We start from the raw sequence: 20,007 nt of genomic DNA, 5'->3' as shown, positions 1-20,007 counted from the left end.
CACAATGGATGCATGTTATGTACAAGTGCATGCAAGACCATGTATGACCACGCGTGCAGATGAGAAACGAAATTTGGATAGAGCCAGGCGGGATTCGCGGGAACACTACACTGAACGCGTGCACTAGCTGGTGCCGTTCAGTGTGAGCAGTGACAGACGAAAGTCACATATTTGTCTTTCTAAATGGCTCATTCCAGATCTTGTTTATTTTTTGCATGCGTGTTCACGCGTGCACTTGCACATACGTGATGATGCCCTGAGGACGAGGCCATATTAGGCGTTTTCAGAATCGGCAGGCCCAGGGTATAGGATGTTCGAGTTTTGGGCTGGCGCCTGAAAAATCGTCTATATGATCATGCCCTAATATTTCAAAAGCTATTTATCTAACTTACTTCACAGGCTTACTCACTTATGTAAGGTTAGTGTAGGCTACGTAGGTACCATAGTAAACTTGAATTACTATGAGATACAAAAATTATAATAATATAGGAAATGTGTAAGTTATGCTATAACAGCTTTAATTTATTTTGATGTTTTCTTGTTCTATTGATTACATCATGTATAAACATGTATTCAATTACTGTAGTATATATTTCTATGTTCCATTAATTCTATTTAAAAATTAATTAATGGGAATTTTGAGGGACGTACATTAGCAGTAGGCTACTTACTGATAATGTTATTATCAGTCGTGGATTTGGTGTAAGTTCATTTTTGAATTTCAAACAATTCCCGGGTGGTTCACTGCCACCATGATACTCACCATTGAATTCAAGAGCATCCAGAATTGAGTTTATGTAAATGAATAACAAAATCGTCAAAATAAATGCATTTATGCGATTTTTTGTCAAATACAAAATATATTCACACGTTGTAAATTTAAAAGTTTCAAAGGATTCATTTCTCATCCAATTTCGAATGAAAAGGAATGTAATATATTGAGCCACTCTGATAATTGATTTGAATGTCAGCTTTGGAGTATTTTTTCTAGTAGAATAATAATCAATTTTTAAATTTTCAATAAATTATAAATACTGATTGTCAGTATTTTGGAATTTCTCTGTACTGTCTACTGTGTTTTCTTTGCAAAAAACGCGCAGGGCGCAGTTCAGTTGCGTAGTTGACTGATGACTGATGAAAATTGTATGTAGGTTGTGAATTATTTCAGAATTCATTATACAAAGTTGGATTGGAATTAAAGTACAAGTTGTCAAAATGGCAGATGATAAGGGCAGTATCCTTTTAAATATATTTTATGAAATAATTGGCAGTCCACTTAATTTAGTGTTGGTTGGTGTGATAACCATCCTTGTTTACACAATTTTCAAAAGGAGACACCAGCATTACATTGAACCTCCTAGAGAACCTGAACTACCCAAGTTGAAAAAAGACTTTACAAATGAAGAGTTAAAAAAATACGATGGAACTGGTCCTGATGGAAGGATTTTAATTGCAGTTGACGGAAAAGTCTTTGATGTCACAAGGGGTAGAAACTTCTACGGCCCTGGTAAGTACAATATTAATGATTGTCATTGTCAAGTTTTTGGTTATGTTCATAACAATAAAACTTTATAATTTAATATTAGAAATTCATTTTGGTTTTATCAACAAGTATTCACGGATCTTAAAACTTCTTGCTATTTTTTCTACTGTATTTCTTATAGATACTTATTGAGATGCATGTAACAATACTAAATAAACTATGAAAACTTACTTTACGCCTAACCTTGGCATGACTTGTTATTTCTCATAATAGCTGATCAATAATGCATGTCCAAATACAGTTGATTCAATTCAACCAAAATTTGGGGATTAGAAAGGCGACAATTTGAAATGTCTCATTTTTCCAGATATATAATAATTAACTTAGCCTACACTACTTACAAATATCAATAAATCTTATCATATAATATATGATATATAATATAATAAATATCATATAATCATGCCTTAGTAATAGTCTCTACGTTTTACAATTGCTATTATATTTTACAAATACAAATCTAGTGGGCTGGCCACTAACGTTAAAACATGCATGATTACACAGTTTTCATACATTGTTGTGTCATCACAAAGAAACGCTTCCAGCAAAATGTTTTGATGTTGGGTTTATGTGTCTCCGATTTTTTCCCTTCGCTGCTCTATTTAAGGTTGAATTATTCTTCTATCTTTATAATTTGTATTTTGCCATTGGCTTATTTTTTGTTATTGATTGTTTATTTATGTTAGAAGCCTCTCGCTGATGCTGAAGATGTTTAATACGTGCATGTTAAATCAATCCAATCCAATATCCTGATCAATGACCAGGCTTCCCCGATAGATTGTGTCAAAAATTAAAAAACTTGCATGTTCAACTGTTAGTAGCCAGCCCAAGAGTGAATAATAAACAAATAGCCTTAAATATCTGGTTATTCGTTTTCAGCCAACATAGAAATGTAGCTTTGAATAACTTAATTGAAATCTTGAAAACGTCCCTTCTATTTTTGGATTCTGGAATAATATTTTACTATTGTTGAATCAATGTCAATTTTTTTTAAATACTGCAATTTTCAGTTAATTCTGTTTTAGCCAGTGTAGGAATGTTGAAACTAATGGATTATTTTTGCAGGTGGAGCGTATTCAGCTTTTGCGGGGCGAGATGCGTCTCGAGGCCTAGCCACATTCAACGTGTCCGTTTCGAAAGAAGGCTACGACGACCTCAGCGATCTCGACCCAAGGCAGATGGAGGAAGTGAGGGAATGGGCAATACAGTTCCATGGTAATTATTGTATCGTACTCATATCTTAAGTGGCGCTTAAATTAGTCAAGTTCACTTGAATTCAAGTTTTGTGTAAAATTTATGTTTTTTGCAAACTTAGGTCAAGTTTACAAACGTTTAGTCAAGATTACATATTGAAGCTGCAAAAACGGGCTGCCCGTACAATGACCATCACAAGCCTCTTTTTGTTAGGCTGGGTATTTTGACAGTAGTTGTCAGCCACTCCATTCTTCTTTGCCTGATGTACATAAAAAATAATTAACAAGACTTGGGAACCTGTCAGATGTGCATCACTACAACACCAGGCATCAAGAGCTGATTGACAAATCTGTCAGATGGGCATCGAGACCTGATTGACATTACCAGGGTCAGATTTGACATTCTTCAGAGATCGCAGGTATGCTACAGGAGTTCAGCGCTAGGCTTCTTCAACAATGATAATATTTTATTTTCAACAAAAGTATAACAAAAACAATGTAATACAGTTGAAAAACGTTATAACAGAATAAATAACAGAATAACATAAAATATCAATCTTGAAATAAAACTCTAATAACATTTAACAATTCATTAAATTTGCAAAAAAATTTTCACTCTAACAAGAATTCGTCAACCTCATAGAAAGCCTTCTCACTGAGAAAATAATATAGTTTTGTTTTGAATTGTTTTTCCTCAACAATACTTCTCAAATCATCCGGAAGTTTCGCAAATAACTTTTGTCCCTATAAGTCTATAACAAGCTACCAGCAAGGGCGAAGCAGTTGGAATTGGGTGCATTTGAGTGAGTAGTGACCAAATGACCTAACGACAGCTTTCAGGCAGCCGGGACCGACTACATAACGTGTCCAACTGAAACACGGGAGTGGCCCGAGAAAAATATCTTGCCCGGGACGAGATTCGAACCCACGCCTCTGAATTATAAAGCAAAAGCCAGTATCCAATCTATTACTGACTACGGCCATTCATAGTAAAATTGACTACAAGTTTACAAAATTCACTTGAAAATTTATAAAAAAAACTTGATTTTAAGGAAAATTAACTAATTTGAACCCTAATTCAAGGTCGAGATATCAGAGAACATAGGCTAGTTGAGTGTTGGAAATAATGCATGCATTCAAATGTGTCAGAACGACTTGGTAGATGACTGGTTGTCATCCCGTCATTTTGGTTGTCGCCGACAAATTAACAATTTCTTAGGGTACAACCACACTGAAAGTGGAGCGTGGCGTGGCGTGGTCAGAGCGTTCATGATACACACAGGAAGCGTCAAGCGTCAAGGGTCTAGAAAATGGCGTTTTCCAAGTTTGAACGGACATTACTTAAAGTATTGGATATTAGCTAAGCCTGCTAGGACAGAGTGGGTTAATGAAATTAACTTGAATCGTAGACTATTTGGTGAATATCACCACTTGTTTAATGTTTTAAGAAAGCATGAGTCCTGATGTTTTGAGTAGCCTACTACATGCGAATGTCAACTTCAACATTTGATTATATTTTGACGAGAGCGAAGCCTGATTTGGAAAAACAAGTCACTAATAATTAGAATTTTAATTCCAATTATTGGAGGAATCCAATATCTGCTGAAGAAAGACTAAGTTTAAAAGTTTGTCTTTCTTCAATGGTTCCAATTTTTTTTTTAAATAGCTCAATATTATTTGTTACAAATGGTAATTGAGTGGAATATTTCTAATAAATTTATCAATTCAAGCCATTTAAATTCTAAATTTATAGTTTTCATGTTTATTTTGGACTAGAATTTTATAAAAATTGTAGCCTACACGTGAAATTCTAACCTTATAAGTTGACTTTGTCACCTATAAATTTGGAAGAAAAATAGCACAAGGACTACCTTATTATTTTATCTACCAATTTTATTACATAAGTGTCATTTTTCTATTGTAAATAAATAACACCAAGGTGTTAATAAATAACACCATATTTCATAGAAATTCGAATGAGATGGATTAGAATAGCCTTACTTTTGATTTCAAAGTGCAATAGATGAATGTTCTCTTATGAATAATCAAATAATACACATTACAGGGGAATTTGGGCATACATTAAATTTAATATACTAGTGTACTAGATGGTAATAAAAAAATGTAGTAGAACAAGTGCATTATTATGTACAAGAGTAGACCACTAGTATGTACATTAGTAGGGAACTCGCACTTTGACGCTCCGCTCGTAGACGCTCCAAAAAACAAACCAGCTTGTTCCAAAGTTTGACGCCACGCTCCGCTCTGCGAGTAGACGCGACCAGTGTGTTGCAGCTCATTACTTAACATGATTTTGTTCACGAAGCTCCTTGACGCCTCGCCACGATCCGCTTTCAGTGTGGTTGTACCCTTATAAGGTGTCTTGCGCGAGCAAGCAAGCTGTGTACGGTCTCGACATCTAATGCTAATTATCCAATTATCGATCACACGTGTGTGAAGAGACTTGACATTTTTATTCAATCTTGAGGTACAATTCCTTAACGACGACTCGATACGCGTGGTTAGAGCCGCCGCAGGTAGAACACACGACCTTTAAATTCATTATATTCGATGATTGATTAGATATGAATCATAAATGTATCATAGTATCCAACACTTTTGCCTTAACATTCATACAACATCAAAATTCTATGAGTCATCGAATCCAATGATTATAGGTTATTTACACACTGCCTATAGGTTATGTGCTCTAGCCGTTTCGGCTCTAGACGAGCGTCACGATTCGTCGCTAAGTAATTACAGAGTTTCAAATGCCTTGATTTTGACTTTGTCTCATTCCAAATAGACTACAGAATCCTTAAGAGTGATTGACTCGGTTAAGAAATGTATAAGTAGATAGATTTTGGCATTTTCTATTCAGACGGTGATAGAAGGAACAGAATGCCTATCTCCCGGGGATAACGATCAGACGAGTTGTCAGCTTGATACGACTCTGTCGTGTATGGTCCCGACTAGTTGTCTCCTGAGGAGGATTTAGAAGGTGGACTGAAGACGGGTTGACAACTTCTCGGGAGCAATATACAGAATGTCACACGAAAGGTGTAACATACGAAGACCATAGATTCTACATGTAGCTACAAAAAAAGTCTAGTCAAATTTTATAAAATTTACCTTAGTTTTCGAAATCTATCGACTTTTAATATCTTTGAAAAACGTCGATAACTAGAAAAATATAACTCAAGATCTAATTCTAAGGGTATGGTTGGAAAGATGAAGAAATTTACAATAAGATTGATGCAGCCTAATTGTTTCTTTGTTGGCCTTTTTTGAATTTTTTATGAGCGTTCAAAGTTGAAAAAGTAGGCTACATTTGTCGAGTTCAAAGACAAATTTCAAACATCTCTTAAAAGGTCAATAACGTCAAACATAAAGCAAATTATAAAAATCTTATTGGAAATTTCTCCATCTTTCCAATCATATCCTTATAATTAGATTTTAACTGACAGTTTTTCAGTTAATGACGTTTTTCAAAACTATTGATAAATCTGTACTATCTTGAAAACTAAGGTTGATATAAGAACATTTTTACCAGTCATTTTTTGTTACAAATTCCATGTCTAATTTATAGTCTTCGGCTGTTACACCTTTCGTATTTGTACGAGTTGATCAGTTGTCTGAATCAAATCAAATGTCAAGATGATAACCAGACGGGTGGACAATCTGTCTCATACCCGTCAGAACATATTGGAGCGGAGAGGGTAGGGTAGAAGGAAGTGGAGACATTTAAATAGTATAGACACTCAGCTTTCTTCTCTGATAGACTACACTATGTTTTGACCCTTTCATGAATCGCATTTCAAATTCTTTCAGTCATTGTGTTTATGTCATCATAATAATGATTGCAGTGAACGTGATAGAAGATGTTCCTGTAACAAATAAAAACAACAGATCTACAGAAGAAAATAAAAATTAAAGAATTATAGAAAAAGGAGCATGTAATTGATTCATGCAGTTAGTTTACATGACAGATTTCTTTTGAATTCCTCTATAATCTTATCAGAAGGGCAGTTAGGCCCGCCGCAAAGTGCACCCACGCTTATCCACGTTCAAGGTCAAGCGAACCCACACGCTGAGCTGGGTCTGTCACCGCAACATCAACCCACATTCCACGCTAACCTCGACAAAAGCCGAGTATAGCCGAAAAATCCCTAAAGCCGACGGAGTATAGTTTGTATAGAATAAGTTGAGACATATTTTATGTTGCACTTCATGTTTTTATTAATTTTAATAAAGTAGCTCAAAGCTCATACAAATGAAGTGATTTCATAGATAGGTCTATCTTTCTCACTTGTCAAGGAGTAGATTAGGAATGTTGTACTGTAAAGTTGGGGTTTCGTTTGTGCGTAAATATGCCTTCGTCGACCACGACCGGGTGAGAATCTCAGATTGGGTGGATTTCAAATCTTCTAAATAACCTAAAATATTATGTTCAATTATCTAAATTTGGGGAAGTAACAGTTTTGGGCTTTAAGCCTGTTGTTCCTTTCCCAATCATTCATAGTTGAGAATTATATTGTATCTATAAATGTATTAATAAATTATTAAAACTACCTTTTCAAGACATTGAAACTAAGCTCAACATTTCTGTCTGCTTTCAGAAAAGTACATCTATGTTGGGAAGCTGTTGAAGCCTGGTGAAGCACCCACAAATTACTCGGATGAGGAGGAAGAGAAGGAGAGCAACTTGGAGAAAGCAGGAGGACAGGCAGGCGACACCAAGCCATCCAGCACAGACACCAAACAAGAGGCCACCCCCGACGCCGCCGACAAGCCCAAGGCTGAGTGAGCACTCTATTATCTCGGTAATGTCCGTCGATGCTCCGCCATCATTTGTACATTTGATTGTTTATCATTATTTCTACTCATTCTACTTAGTCACCATCTTAAGACTGTGTATTAAGGCTGTCAGGTTGATTGGACGTGTTCCGATACTAACAGATTGTTTGTCATCCACTGCTGCTTCACTTTCCATCTCGCTCTCTCTCTCTCTCACTATTCTTTATTATTGTGTGTCTTCCGATTTAGATATTTTAGCAATCCGTTAAATTAGATCCTACAAAAATGTAAACAACACTGAAAATTAAAAATAAATTGACATATATTTATACAAAAATGGAACAACATCTAAAATGTGTACGTTCTGTGTACAGTAAATTGTTCCATCACGTGACTAGTGCAAAATGTTCCCATGGAACGCCATTTAGAAATCGTTGGTTCAAGCTTTTGGCGCGCACTTATAAAGTTGATTTACACCAAAATGTGTCGTTTGCTAGCTGCGTAAATGAAGAAAGGATGTTTTACAAATTTACCGTCTAGAAAAGTGTGCATTTCTTTCATTCCATTATTCTCAAATTTTCTATAGAGAAAAATTCATTCAACGAATGGTTATCAAACATCATTTTGTTGGTTATGTATTCTATGGTAAACAAACAAGCTATCAGCGCATGAGCAGAGAAGCAAGCAGACTACAATCATCGACCAATGAGAGCTATGATAGTTTGAACTGTCACAATTTACCAGGCTTCGACTGTGGGGCAGGAACTTGGAACTGGAACTGGTTTCTGGTACAGAATCTGTCAAAATTCTTCCCATGGGACGCGGAACTTTTTACCTGGTAAATTGTGAATCGGACAATTTACCACATTCTATGTACCCAGAACGGGCTCAATGCAAACAGATATTTGTTGCAGTTACATATCCGAATGTACAGTATTTGTATAGCTGCTTTCAGACGAACACGCGTATTTCAATGTTCATCAGCTGATGCTATCTATGATTATTATATCTGTATCTTTTTCTGTATATCTGTTTCTGTACAAATACAGATATATATGACAATTATTTCTTAGTTTTTTATTCAAATACAGATATAATCAGCTGATGAAAAGTGGAATGCGCGTGTTCGTTGCGCTCAGGTCTGTACGCAGCTCAATATATAGTTGGATGCAACTCTTTCATGTGCATAAAGTTTTCTTATTGAAAACTTCCAGAAGTAGTAGGTCTACTGCATGGTGGTTTTTATGAATAAATCGATTACTTTCGAATAAAAACCTTAGGCTAGGCGCACCAGTTAGTCAAGACAAGACAAGACATGATCAGACACGTTCAGTCACAATACTTCACTTAGTTACTTATGAAGACATGTCTAATTGCAATGACTAATCAGTGTGAGTTGCGTCATAAGCAACAATGTGAAGTATTGTGACTAAACGTGTCTGATCATGTCTTGTCTTGACTAACTGGTGTGCGCCTAGCCTTAAGCTGCAGGCCGGGTCCTGTAGCTTTGCTAATCGGCCGAGGGTAAAATACTACCAGTTCAAAAACATCTAACATTTAAAAAATGTATCTTTCCATGAGCAACAGATGCTCTTTTGTATCTTCTCAGAAGCAACTTGTTGCATCCGAAAAGATACACAAGGAGCTTTAATGTATCTTTCCATAAGCAACAGATGCTCTTCTGTATCTTCTCAGAAGCAACGAATTGCATCCGAAAAGATACACAAGGAGCTTTAATGTATATTTCAATAAGCAACAGATTCTCTTTTGTATCTTCTCAAAAGCAACGTTTTGCAACCGAAAAGATACACAAGGAGCTTTTTGGAGTTACTTCCTTTTAGCACAACACAATCTATCAGCTGACATTCGTTCAACATGATTGCTCTTTTCATTGCTGGTGATACGTTGCAACAGCTCTCTCATTCATGCAAATCTCAGTTTGTAGGGAGCTTCCTCCATCTAGGGATCTAGGGTCTCTGAAGCCTGATGTTTTTGCAAAGCCGTGAATATTACCCCGCGAACCATACCTTGCCTATATGCCGTTTCAAAGTCACGGAGGCAAAGCTACGGTACTTATTCGAAATGTGATGCAATTTGAAGCTTAATTATCGCTATTCCAGTGCTCGATCCAGACCGTACCCTTACAGCTAATATTACTGCCTAAAATCTAAAAGTTTTCAATATCGGTAAAATTTTTGAAACAAATGCGTATGGTGTAACGATATAGAGGATCCCACATGATATACTGTCTGAATGATATTTCCAATTGGAATAATTCTTTTCGGAATATGTACTCTGTCTAGCAATGGGTTCTTTTCTAGTTGGATTTGAAAACTCATAACAGAATTAAATAAGATTCTAGAACAGGAAGATACACATACTAATGAATCAGTTCTAGGTTCATTCGCTTATCCATCTTACATTCATAAATCGTTTCATTCAAGTTTTAAGCTATTAGTTGCAATTGGTAGTGATTAAATATTGGTTTAGGTTATTTCTTTTATATGATTACTCTAAAAATTTCTAGGGATAGTTTATTTCGGTATTGTGGCTTGTCTCGATTAAATGTGTTTCACATCATTATTTGTAATAGAGTAAATTGATTATTTTATATTTGTCAAGTACTTAAATCATCTCATCCAAATGATAAAACATTTTCATAAGGTTGGCTTTATTCTCCAGAATGATATTCTCTTTAGGCTTAGCAATCAATGATTTTATGCCAGTGATTTTTATTACCTTGAAAATTCTAATTCAAAATATACAAAATGTTATCCTTCAGTACTGATTGATTGTTCAGTAAAGTAGGGAAATCAGTTATCCCTATATAATGTTATCCTTCAGTACTGATTGATTGTTCAGTAAAGTAGGGAAAGCAGTTGAGTAATTTATTGAATTCAATTGAAGGTATATCTATTATTTATTCACGACTTCCTTTTTGCAGTAACCAGATGTGAAAATATGGAGTCAAATTTTACCCGTTTGCATTATCCCAGAACATTCATTGGCTTGGTCAATAATACGAAATTGTGAACACTTTCCAATACTCGTTTTTGTTTTGAAATGTTCTGTTCATTGTCAATTTAAGGAATAAATCCACTTGTTGATACTTTTAAATGTCATTTTAGCTTCTCCGTGGATATTATAAAATTGTAATCTTGTACAAATCGTGTATTGTCGTATTTGTATAATGTATACTTGTGTAAAATATTTTTAATCAATTTTTATGAATTTTAATTCATAATTAAAGTTCATTTTGTGAATTTTAGTTTCAAATATGAGTTTAGAATTTGTTTCAATAGTAGCATTTCTAAGTGCTTTGAAGATAGTTTCATGAACTCTCAGTAAAAAATATAGTCTCATATTGATAAAAACCTCCTGGATGAGCTCTGAATTTCCAAAGTTCTGAAGTCAGGATAGATCTAATTCTAGAAACTCGGTTCCTAATCTGTAATTTGAATATTATTCTAAAACTTTTCTCTATAAATGAAACATTTAAAAGAGATTGGTAAGGAACTGATCCAAACATTTCCATCATCCAGAAAACTGAATATATTTTATAGCCCATAATGTGCTTATTTTGTTAAATTTTAGATATAAATTAATCAACACCAGAAATTTCCAGTAGAAATGATGTTTTACCATTGCTAGAATGACCACAACACAATTGCTATTTTATCTGAAACAATCTTCTACTTGGAAACTCATCAAATACAAGGATGGTTTGTAATTTTTGAAGAGTTTTATCATAATTAATGAAGGATATTATATTGAATAATCAATATCTTTATTCTGTGATTGATCAATCCCACAAATTCTATTATTTTTCGACTGAATGATTCAATTTTGTCTAGAGTTATAAATTCGAGTGCGTAAGATTACTTCTAAGATAGTATGAATTATTGTAATCATAGTGCTGAGAACTATGAAAATCTTCAAATAGATTATTCTTGGATAGGATCTTCTATTTACAACTAAAGTGACATACAAAGTAAACAAGTATTTGAAGATTGAAAACTTGTATCTGGTGAAAACAATTTTGGTTTATAATAAATATAACGAATTGCATTGAATTGCTATGTACAATAGATTTATCTTTGTTCAATAGACATGTTGATAACAAAATTGTTCAAGAAGTATTATGACCATTCCTAAACTGGGTATTTATCTATTTTTGTAAGTTGCTTCAGTGCTCTATTCATAGAACAAGTTCGGGATTTCAATTTTCAATCCAAGAACTTACTTCTTAAAACCTCAAAATTTATTATTCTTCATACAAGGTTGTCCAGGAGAAAGTATCTGCTTATGCTTTTAAAATAATGAATCATCAAATTATTTGAATTGATTCAGTTACGATAAACCGATGAGTTTCATTGAGGTATTTCACCAGATGAGAAAAATCGTAATGTTTCCCCGATTGATTCTGCGATTTAATAAAAAAAATACTATCACATTGGTTTATTCGCATCATAATTTATACTGAAATACAACAAATAATACAGGTTCTAAAGCGATTAGAAGGTTTACTTGGTTCATGAGTTATTCATATTTTGCCTCCAAATAATAGTGTTTAGGATATGGTATTGTTAATTGATATTGGTGGAATGATAACATATTGATATTATATGTGTTGTTAAATTGTAATGTAAGTTTATATTATACAAAACTTGTCACATCCAATTAGATTTACGCTGTCGACTGAGTGAGTGCATTCACATTCATTTATGAGATGTATGCAAGTGTAAAATGAATCAGTTGAAAATTTATGAAAAATTATTCCATATAAATGTAAATTTTATAATATAAAACTTATTTTTTGTTGAACTACCTCTATTCTTTGTCCAGCTTCCTTTTGGCTCCATTGTGAGATACAGTCACCATGATAAACATGAGATACAGTCAAACATCTGCCAATCTGAGTAATGATGGTGACGTCATTGACCGAGTGAAGTGAGGTCTAAGATTCAAGTCGACGGTTTGGCATTTCTCTTAATGTTTAAATGTGTATATGTTGCGCATTCACGGCGAAACGCGGTAATAGATTTTTTATGAAATTTGATAGGTATGTTTCTTTTTAAATTGCGCGTCGACGTATATACAAGGTTTTTGGAAATGTTGCATATGTTTGTTGAAATATGAAAGGAAAAAGGAGCCTCCTTCATACGCCAATATTAGAGTAAAAATCAGACTATAGAATTATTCATCATAAATCAGTTGACAAGTGATTACACAGATGTGTGGAGAAGCCAGTCTATTACTGTATATAGTTTCAATATAACGGTCTATAGGTTCAATGAAAGACCTTAAAGAGGTATACATCTTTAAGCTGGGTTTACATCAAAGTTATTAACAAAGTGTTAATATATCTTAATCCTTATAGATTCTATTAGATTGAACGGAAGTTGACAAACACACATCTTCATCATGTGTATGATAAGTTATGTTCAATCTAATATAATCTATAAGGATTGAGTTATTAACATTTTGTTAATAACTTTGGTCTAATCGCATCTTTAAGGTCTTTGGTTTCAATATTTTGTTTTGCAGTCATGGTATTATTATGCGTGCCCATTAGTATCAATATTCTCACTTTCGAAAAAACTAATTTAATAGGTGATTAAAAATAAACAAATGAACTAATTAATGCTGGAGAAATTATAATATTTTTGATTGTAAAAAATTAATTTTCATCAGATAGAAAGATTATCACGGAACTCGATGGATTATATCATATGGAATACAAATTCAAACGTGAACTGAGTTTGTTAACATTAACAAGTGACATCAGGTACTTGTGGATGAGAATACTGCGTGAGGTCTACTGTTCACAGAACTACTAGTATTTCTAAAGTTGATTTCAGTGAGTTATTCAAAGGTCGGTTTGATATTGTTTTATAGTAATGATATTGTTTTATAAGGAATTGTAACGGGTTTAAATCTTTAAGCCACATGATTTATCCAAGAGAAATGAAATCTCTCACTCTATCCATCATGGGCGAGGCCACACTAGCGTTTTCCAGGTGTTTTTCAGACTAGTCGGCAGGCCGGAGGCTCTCCGATTGGGTCAGAGCTCGGGGAGCTGGCTGATCGAGAATCAGCCTATCGGAGAGCTTACTGCCCTAAAAAAACTCGCTTGTGTGGTCTTGCCCTAAAGCCACTTATACTCAACGATGTTTCTAGTGGAACGTAGTTTATCATTAATAAAAAGGGTGGGCACTGGGCTATACTTTATTATTTTAGATGCTCATTAATAAATCTTAAAAAGAATGTTTCATCGGGCCCAAAGGATAAAGATGTCTTAATAATGATTATGAACATTTATTATCGATTCATGAAGAAATGTATTCGAGATAAAATTGATACTTGTTAATAATGATCAATTTTATCTCAAATATATTTTTCATGATTCAATAATAAATTTTTATAATTATAAAAGATGAAGTATTTTGATAGTTTTTCTACATAGGCTACACACAATTCGGCTATGCTTCGGAGTTAGAAAAGGATAGAGCTATCTGCTTTGTCTAAAGACAGACAAGGATAGCAAACCAATGTTAATTGTATGCTGACTTTATAGCCTGAATCTCACTATAGTGAGCTAGAATATTGTTTGTTTGAACAGGATTCCTGTTTTGTGGAATAAAGCAGCACACATTGATTCATGGCACATATGAAAGGACAATGTCACAATATTATTATTGTGTAGACCTACATAAAAGTCGTTTTAATCTTTAAAATTTTGTAAATTTTTGTAATAATATATTTCAAATTTATCTTTTATCGTCGAGGTTAACTGCGTTTCAAAGAAGAAGTAGATATTTGATAAAATTTGTTGGGTCCATATTGATATTGTGGAACCTCTCCTTAATTATTCAGATGGAAATTGATGAGAATCACATTAATTCAAATGTTAATCGATGAATAATTATTCTCATTTCTTTCACTATCCAATATCGGGGCACCGAGCTTCGCTCGTTATTTTAAGTTATTGATAAACAGAACACAATTATTCTTTAAAATGATCGTGTTTATATTTTACAGCTGGCTATACGTCAGCTTATGAATTTCGGGGATGAGATATTTTGATTTTCCACAGATGCACTTTTTACTTTCCTTGCCCTATTACCATAGGTAAGGAAAGTATTGCTTTCCGAAAAAATTAAGGTACCCCAATTTCTAAATTTCTATACGTTTCAAGGTCCCCTGAGTCCAAAAAAGTGGTTTTTGGGTATTGGTCTGTATGTGTGTGTGTATGAGTGTATATGCGTCTGTGTACACGATATCTCATCTCCCAGTTAACGGAATGACTTGAAATTTGGAACCTAAGGTCCTTACACTATAAGGATTTGACACGAACAATTTCGATCAAATGCAATCCAAGATGGCGGCTAAAATGGCGAAAATGTTGTCAAAAACAGGGTTTTTCGCGATTTTCTCGAAAACGGCTCCAACGATTTTGATCACAAGTGTTAGTTCTTTTATCAAATTATGTTTCTCACACCATACAGTCCACTCAAGTTAGGTTGGCTTTACGACCCCACCTGCCACGAGACTCATCAGTTTAAATGTTTATATGATGCGCATTTACGGCGAAACGCGGTAATAGATTTTCATGAAATTTGACAGGTATGTTCCTTTTTAAATTGCGCGTCGACTTATATACAAGGTTTTTAGAAATTTTGCATTTCAAGGATAATATAAAAGGAAAAAGGAGCCTCTTTCATATGCCAATATTAGAGTAAAATCAGACTATAGAATTATTCATCATAAATCAGCCGACAAGTGATTACACAGATGTTTGGAGAAGCCAGTTTATTGCTGAATATCCATAAGGTCTAAAGTTTCAATCAGGTATTTGTGGATGAGAATACTGCGTTAGGTCTACTGTTCACTGAACTACTAGTTGAAAACCCCTGTCAAAGTTGTCGAATCCACTTTTATTAACATAGTTACAGTGACTGTAATTCGATTAATAAAAGTGAATTTGACAAATAAAACCGGGTTCATCGACTAAGTAGATATTGTTTTGTCTTCTAATCTTCAGACTATTTTTTACACAAGGAAGGATGACTTAGGCCTACTTTCAACCACTTTAATATAATTATATTGAATTCGTTCTACTGTGGTTACAGGTACTGGATTTTTCCCTGAGTCGAGAATTGAGTTATAATAATAATAATATTTTATTCTCAACAAAAGTATAACAAAAACAATGTAATACAGTTGAAAAACGTCACAGATAAATAACACAATAACATAAAATATCAATCTTAAAATAAAACTCTAATAACATTTAACATATTCATTAAATTTAGATAATTATTTTTCCACTCTAACAAGAATTCGTCAACCTCATAGAAAGCCTTCTCACTGAGAAAAGAATATAGTTTTGTTTTGAATTGTTTTTCTTCAACAATACTTCTCAAATCAGCCGGAAGTTTCGCAAAAAACTCTTGTCCCCTATTAGTAGGTGTTTTCTCAAATACACTCAGCCTATGTCTCTCAACTGAAATGTTATTCCTTCCTCTAGTGTTATAGCCATGAATATCTGAGTTAACTTGGAATGAATTCAACCTATCCTTCACATGTAATATTGATTTGAAAATGTGCAATGATGGAACAGTTAAAATACTTAGGCTACTGAAAGACTCGCGTGACTGACTTAGCTTCCTGAAGATTTATGCCCGTTTTATATACTCGGCTCAACCGCTAACATTATTTCGACCCATTTCCAGCTGCTGGCTCTATACCAGCAATAGATTGCAAGTCTGGCTCGAACTTTGCTTTCTCTGAAAAGCGCTGAAAAGAAAAGCTTTCCGAAACTATCGGCTAAGATTCAATATGTAAAAGGTTCGGTCTTGGAAATGAAACTATAATTAGGCCACATTTGTTTAACACAGAGGCAAAGAGATTCCAAGTTTAACAATAGTTTCAGAAAACCTTGCCAAACTTTTTGCAATTACGTAGGTTGAAGGATCTAAGTTTTACCTTTTCACAGCTAGCTCTTTTACTCTGAAAAAAATATCTTGTTTATCAATAATTGATAAAAATTGATGTATATCAATATTGTGCTAAGCTCATTTCAACTACATAATTTCTACCAATATTTTTACTTTCCTTGCCCTATTACCATAGGTAAGGAAAGTATTGCTTTCCGAAAAAAATTAAGGTACCCCAATTTCTATACGTTTCAAGGTCCCCTGAGTCCAAAAAAATGGTTTCTGGGTATTGGTCTGTGTGTGTGAGTGTATGTGCGTCTGTGTACACGATATCTCATCTCCCAATTAACGGAATGACTTGAAATTTGGAACTTAAGGTCCTTACACTATAAGGATCCGACACGAACAATTTCGATCAAATGGAATTCAAGATGACGGCTAAAATTGCGAAAATTTTGTCAGAAACGGCTGCAACGATTTTGATCAAATTCATACCTAAAATAGTCATTGATAAGCTCAACTGCCACAAGTCCCATATCTGTAAAAATTTTAGGAGCTCCACCCCATCTATGCATAGTTTGATTTCAGATTCTCGATTATCAGGCTTCAGATACAATTTAAACAAAAAGTTTCAAGTGCGATAGATTTGGCATGAAAATCTCTACAAGAATAATTAATGTTCAGTAACATTTTCACCTAAATTTGAAAATTAGCTCGAAATTCGAGAAAATAAGATTATTCAATTGCAAACTGTTGGCAACTGTTGATTCTATTAAATCATTCACTATGAAGAGATAGCAGACTTCGTGTGTCTGCAGCGTTGTAGTCCTGAAACCAGCTGGCTCAGATCTTAGAATAGTAGACTTGAGATGCGCGTGAACACTAGCGTCAGTTGAACAATTTTCATAACGGCAAGGAAAGTTGCGTGAGTGTGCCACACCAGATTTTTATATTTTGGATTGAATAATTCCACAATGATTATGAAATCATAAGAAATTAATACTGTATTTCCTATTGAAATAAATAGAATTTAATAAAAACTCTTTTCTGAAGGAGTGGACGTAGTGTAGAGTAGTCTATAGTTAGGTCCACGTTATAATGGCAGTATTTGATAAACTTTGGTGTTGCTATCCTTGTCTATCATTCGTCAAAGCAGATGGCGCTATCCTTTACTAGCTCCGTTAAGTTGCCAGATCGTTTTTTAAGAATGTAGAAATATAATTTTTCAATCAAGAACTGCTTACTATTATCACTCTTCTGTTATTATAAGTTAAGAACGACTAGCAGTTGAATATCTCCAATAAATGAATTCATTCACTTACTGTGACAACGTTGTTTGAAGCAATTTGTCTGCTAGTCGTTCTATTTAAGGCTGTGCAAAGGCTAAAAATAAACTTTCTACTCGTGATATTTTTATAAGTTTTTCGATTTGTTTGTATATCATCAAGCTATCAAAATGAAAAAGTTTTCTCAGAAAAACATTTTTTCCGATCATTACTTTTTGAGATATTATGAGCTCCTGAAGTTTGAATTTTTGGGACAGAATATTTCAAATTCGGTAATATATAAATTCATGAGATTTAGAGGATAGATTCTTTATGGTATTGTTGATCTAGTAATACAAACATTTTCTGAAAATATCAGTTTTTGTAAAAGTTATTCAATTTACCAAAAATAACAGATAAAACAAAATAAAATGTTACAAATATAAAAAACCATGGGCTTTGTGGTTGGGTGTGTTGGAGAAGAGAAAAAAAAGAGAGGAAGATACCTAGCCAACTATGATTTCCCATGAAATAGGCAGAAAAATGCATGAAACTGTAGACAGATCATTTGGCATTTATTTATTTGCAAGTAGATCTTCTAATCAAATTAATCATTTCTATATTAGATGATTATATTGTGTATATGAGACTTGAAAAACGGAGAGGTCATTTAGGTTGTAGGGTGTCGAAAAAGTCACGCACAATAGGAATTGGGTACATTAGTACTGCATAGTAAATAAGCTCATGTGGGCATCATCCATATATTTCGATATTTTTGAAAATGTCAATAAATAGAAAAATAAAACTCAAAATCTAATTCCAAGGATAGGGTTGGAAAGATGAAGAAATATCCAATATGATTGATGTAGCTTAATTGTTTCTTTGTTGGCCTTTTTTGAATTTTTTATGAGCGCTTAAAGTTGGAAAAGTAGGCAACATACGTATTTGTCGAGTTCAAAGACAAATTTCAAACAGCTCATAGAAAGTTCAAAAACGTTAAACAAAAAAAAATATATAATCATCTTATTGGAAATTTCTTGCTATTTCCAACCGTATCCTTAGAATTCGATTTCGACTAATAGTTTTTTAGTTATTGACGTTTTTAAAAAATATTGAAAAATCGACATATCTTGAAAACTCATTACAGTTTTACCATAGAGAAACAATAGCGTAATTAGATATCCTATGGTTTAGGGCGTTTATGTCGCAACTTTTACTGTTATCTCAAGCCGATTATTGTCGATTTTTACTGTTTTGTTGGGGTGTGAGTGTGTATGAACGGCACAGTATGAGAGACTACCAGTGTCACACAGCTTCACGGGAAAGAATTACATGGACTATCGGAATAGAAGTTAGCAAAGTTCTACTTATGCTATTGTTTCTCTAAGGTTTTACTTATACATTATCAGTGTATAAGTAGTAGGTTATTTTTTTACACTTGCACAAGTTGTTTGTTATTTTCTTGTTTTGTAGAAATAAATAAATATATTATTATAAACTAAGGTCGATATAAGGAAATTTTACTGAACATTTTTTGTTGCAAATAACATGCAGAATCTATGTTTTTCGGCTATTACTCCTTTTGTTAGACACTATGTATAAAACCAACAAATAGTAAAGCCCTACATATTATACTATTCTTGATTGGGATGATCTACGCAACTTTACATTATTGTTGGAATGCATAACTATTGAGCAATGTGTGGCCTGGTTTTGGGAGGCACAGATAGCGTGACTGGCGTGGGAAAATATGGCTGTTGCGGGGGCGGTGGGGCGGCTATAAAAGGAGGCGGTCGGAGCTGGAGGTGGCAGCCACGACATGCAGTCCTCTCGCCGCCCCCGGGCCGCCGTCTTGCCGCCTCCGCAGTCAGGACGCCACCTCCGGCCAAGGCTCTCACATTCCGCCTCCTCGCTGTCCGAAATGCTGCGCTCAAAAAAGTCCAAACCCAGGTCTGTATAGAATAATTTATTATTACCTCGAACCTCTTTATAACGAACCTCCACTTAACGAAATCCTCTACACAACGAATTTTTACCTGGTCCCATGACATTTTAGAGTTTTTGCTGCTTATTTACCTCTATTTAACGAATTTCGGACCTCTCAACAATAAAGTTTTCTCTTGACTTCAACATACAAAGTGTAGTGTGTATAGGAAGCAGACGGTCATTTTCAAGGAATTCTTTAGTTTCAGCAGAAAGGTCAATAGACTAAAAATAATGGCAATTCAGGTAGGAAGAAGATAGAGTGATAGACAGTCAATAGAGGGTGA

At 34.2% G+C, this 20,007-nt stretch overlaps 2 protein-coding genes across 14 annotated transcripts in view; both read left to right on the top strand.

Annotated features, from left to right (window-relative positions):
• The first annotated feature begins 743 nt into the window (after positions 1–743).
• LOC111054746 (membrane-associated progesterone receptor component 1) lies at positions 744–12,357 on the top strand. Of its 2 annotated transcripts, XM_022341844.2 has the most exons (4): positions 744–1,507; positions 2,609–2,758; positions 7,356–7,559; positions 10,478–12,357. In XM_022341844.2, the coding sequence occupies exons 1-3, from the start codon at positions 1,216–1,218 to the stop codon at positions 7,541–7,543; spliced, it is 630 nt and encodes a 209-aa protein (XP_022197536.1). In that variant the 5' UTR covers positions 744–1,215; the 3' UTR covers positions 7,544–7,559; positions 10,478–12,357. The 2 variants fall into 2 exon arrangements, with proteins under 2 accessions (XP_022197536.1, XP_039280780.1); XM_039424846.1 differs by having other exon boundaries at positions 926–1,507; positions 7,356–12,357.
• Positions 12,358–19,156: 6,799 nt separating this feature from the next.
• The window catches only part of LOC111054741 (serologically defined colon cancer antigen 8 homolog), a 48,018-nt gene continuing 47,167 nt past the window's right edge, over positions 19,157–20,007 (top strand). For 5 of the 12 annotated variants that reach the window (XR_005570932.1, XR_005570934.1, XM_022341840.2 and 2 more), the window contains exon 1: positions 19,157–19,687. Coding sequence is in view for 6 of the 12 variants with exons in the window: in XM_022341840.2 (XP_022197532.2) it covers positions 19,557–19,687 (131 nt within the window). In the remaining 6 variants the exon portion in view is untranslated. The remainder of the gene's footprint in view (positions 19,688–20,007) is intronic. The other 7 variants (XR_005570935.1, XR_005570936.1, XM_039424844.1 and 4 more) reach the window with 2 other exon arrangements.

Source organism: Nilaparvata lugens, chromosome 3 (genome assembly GCF_014356525.2).
Source record: "Nilaparvata lugens isolate BPH chromosome 3, ASM1435652v1, whole genome shotgun sequence".
NCBI lineage: Eukaryota > Metazoa > Arthropoda > Insecta > Hemiptera > Delphacidae > Nilaparvata > Nilaparvata lugens.
Note: the sequence above shows the minus strand (reverse complement) of the source record. Positions and strands in the feature narration are given on the sequence as shown.

Excerpts from the sequence above, each read along its gene's own strand:
- LOC111054746 (XM_022341844.2), top strand. The coding sequence starts at position 1,216 with ATGGCAGATGATAAGGGCAGTATCCTTTTAAATATATTTTATGAAATA. Across the intron at positions 1,508-2,608 it reads TAGAAACTTCTACGGCCCTG|GTGGAGCGTATTCAGCTTTT; the intron begins GTAAGTACAATA and ends TTATTTTTGCAG. Across the intron at positions 2,759-7,355 it reads ATGGGCAATACAGTTCCATG|AAAAGTACATCTATGTTGGG; the intron begins GTAATTATTGTA and ends GTCTGCTTTCAG.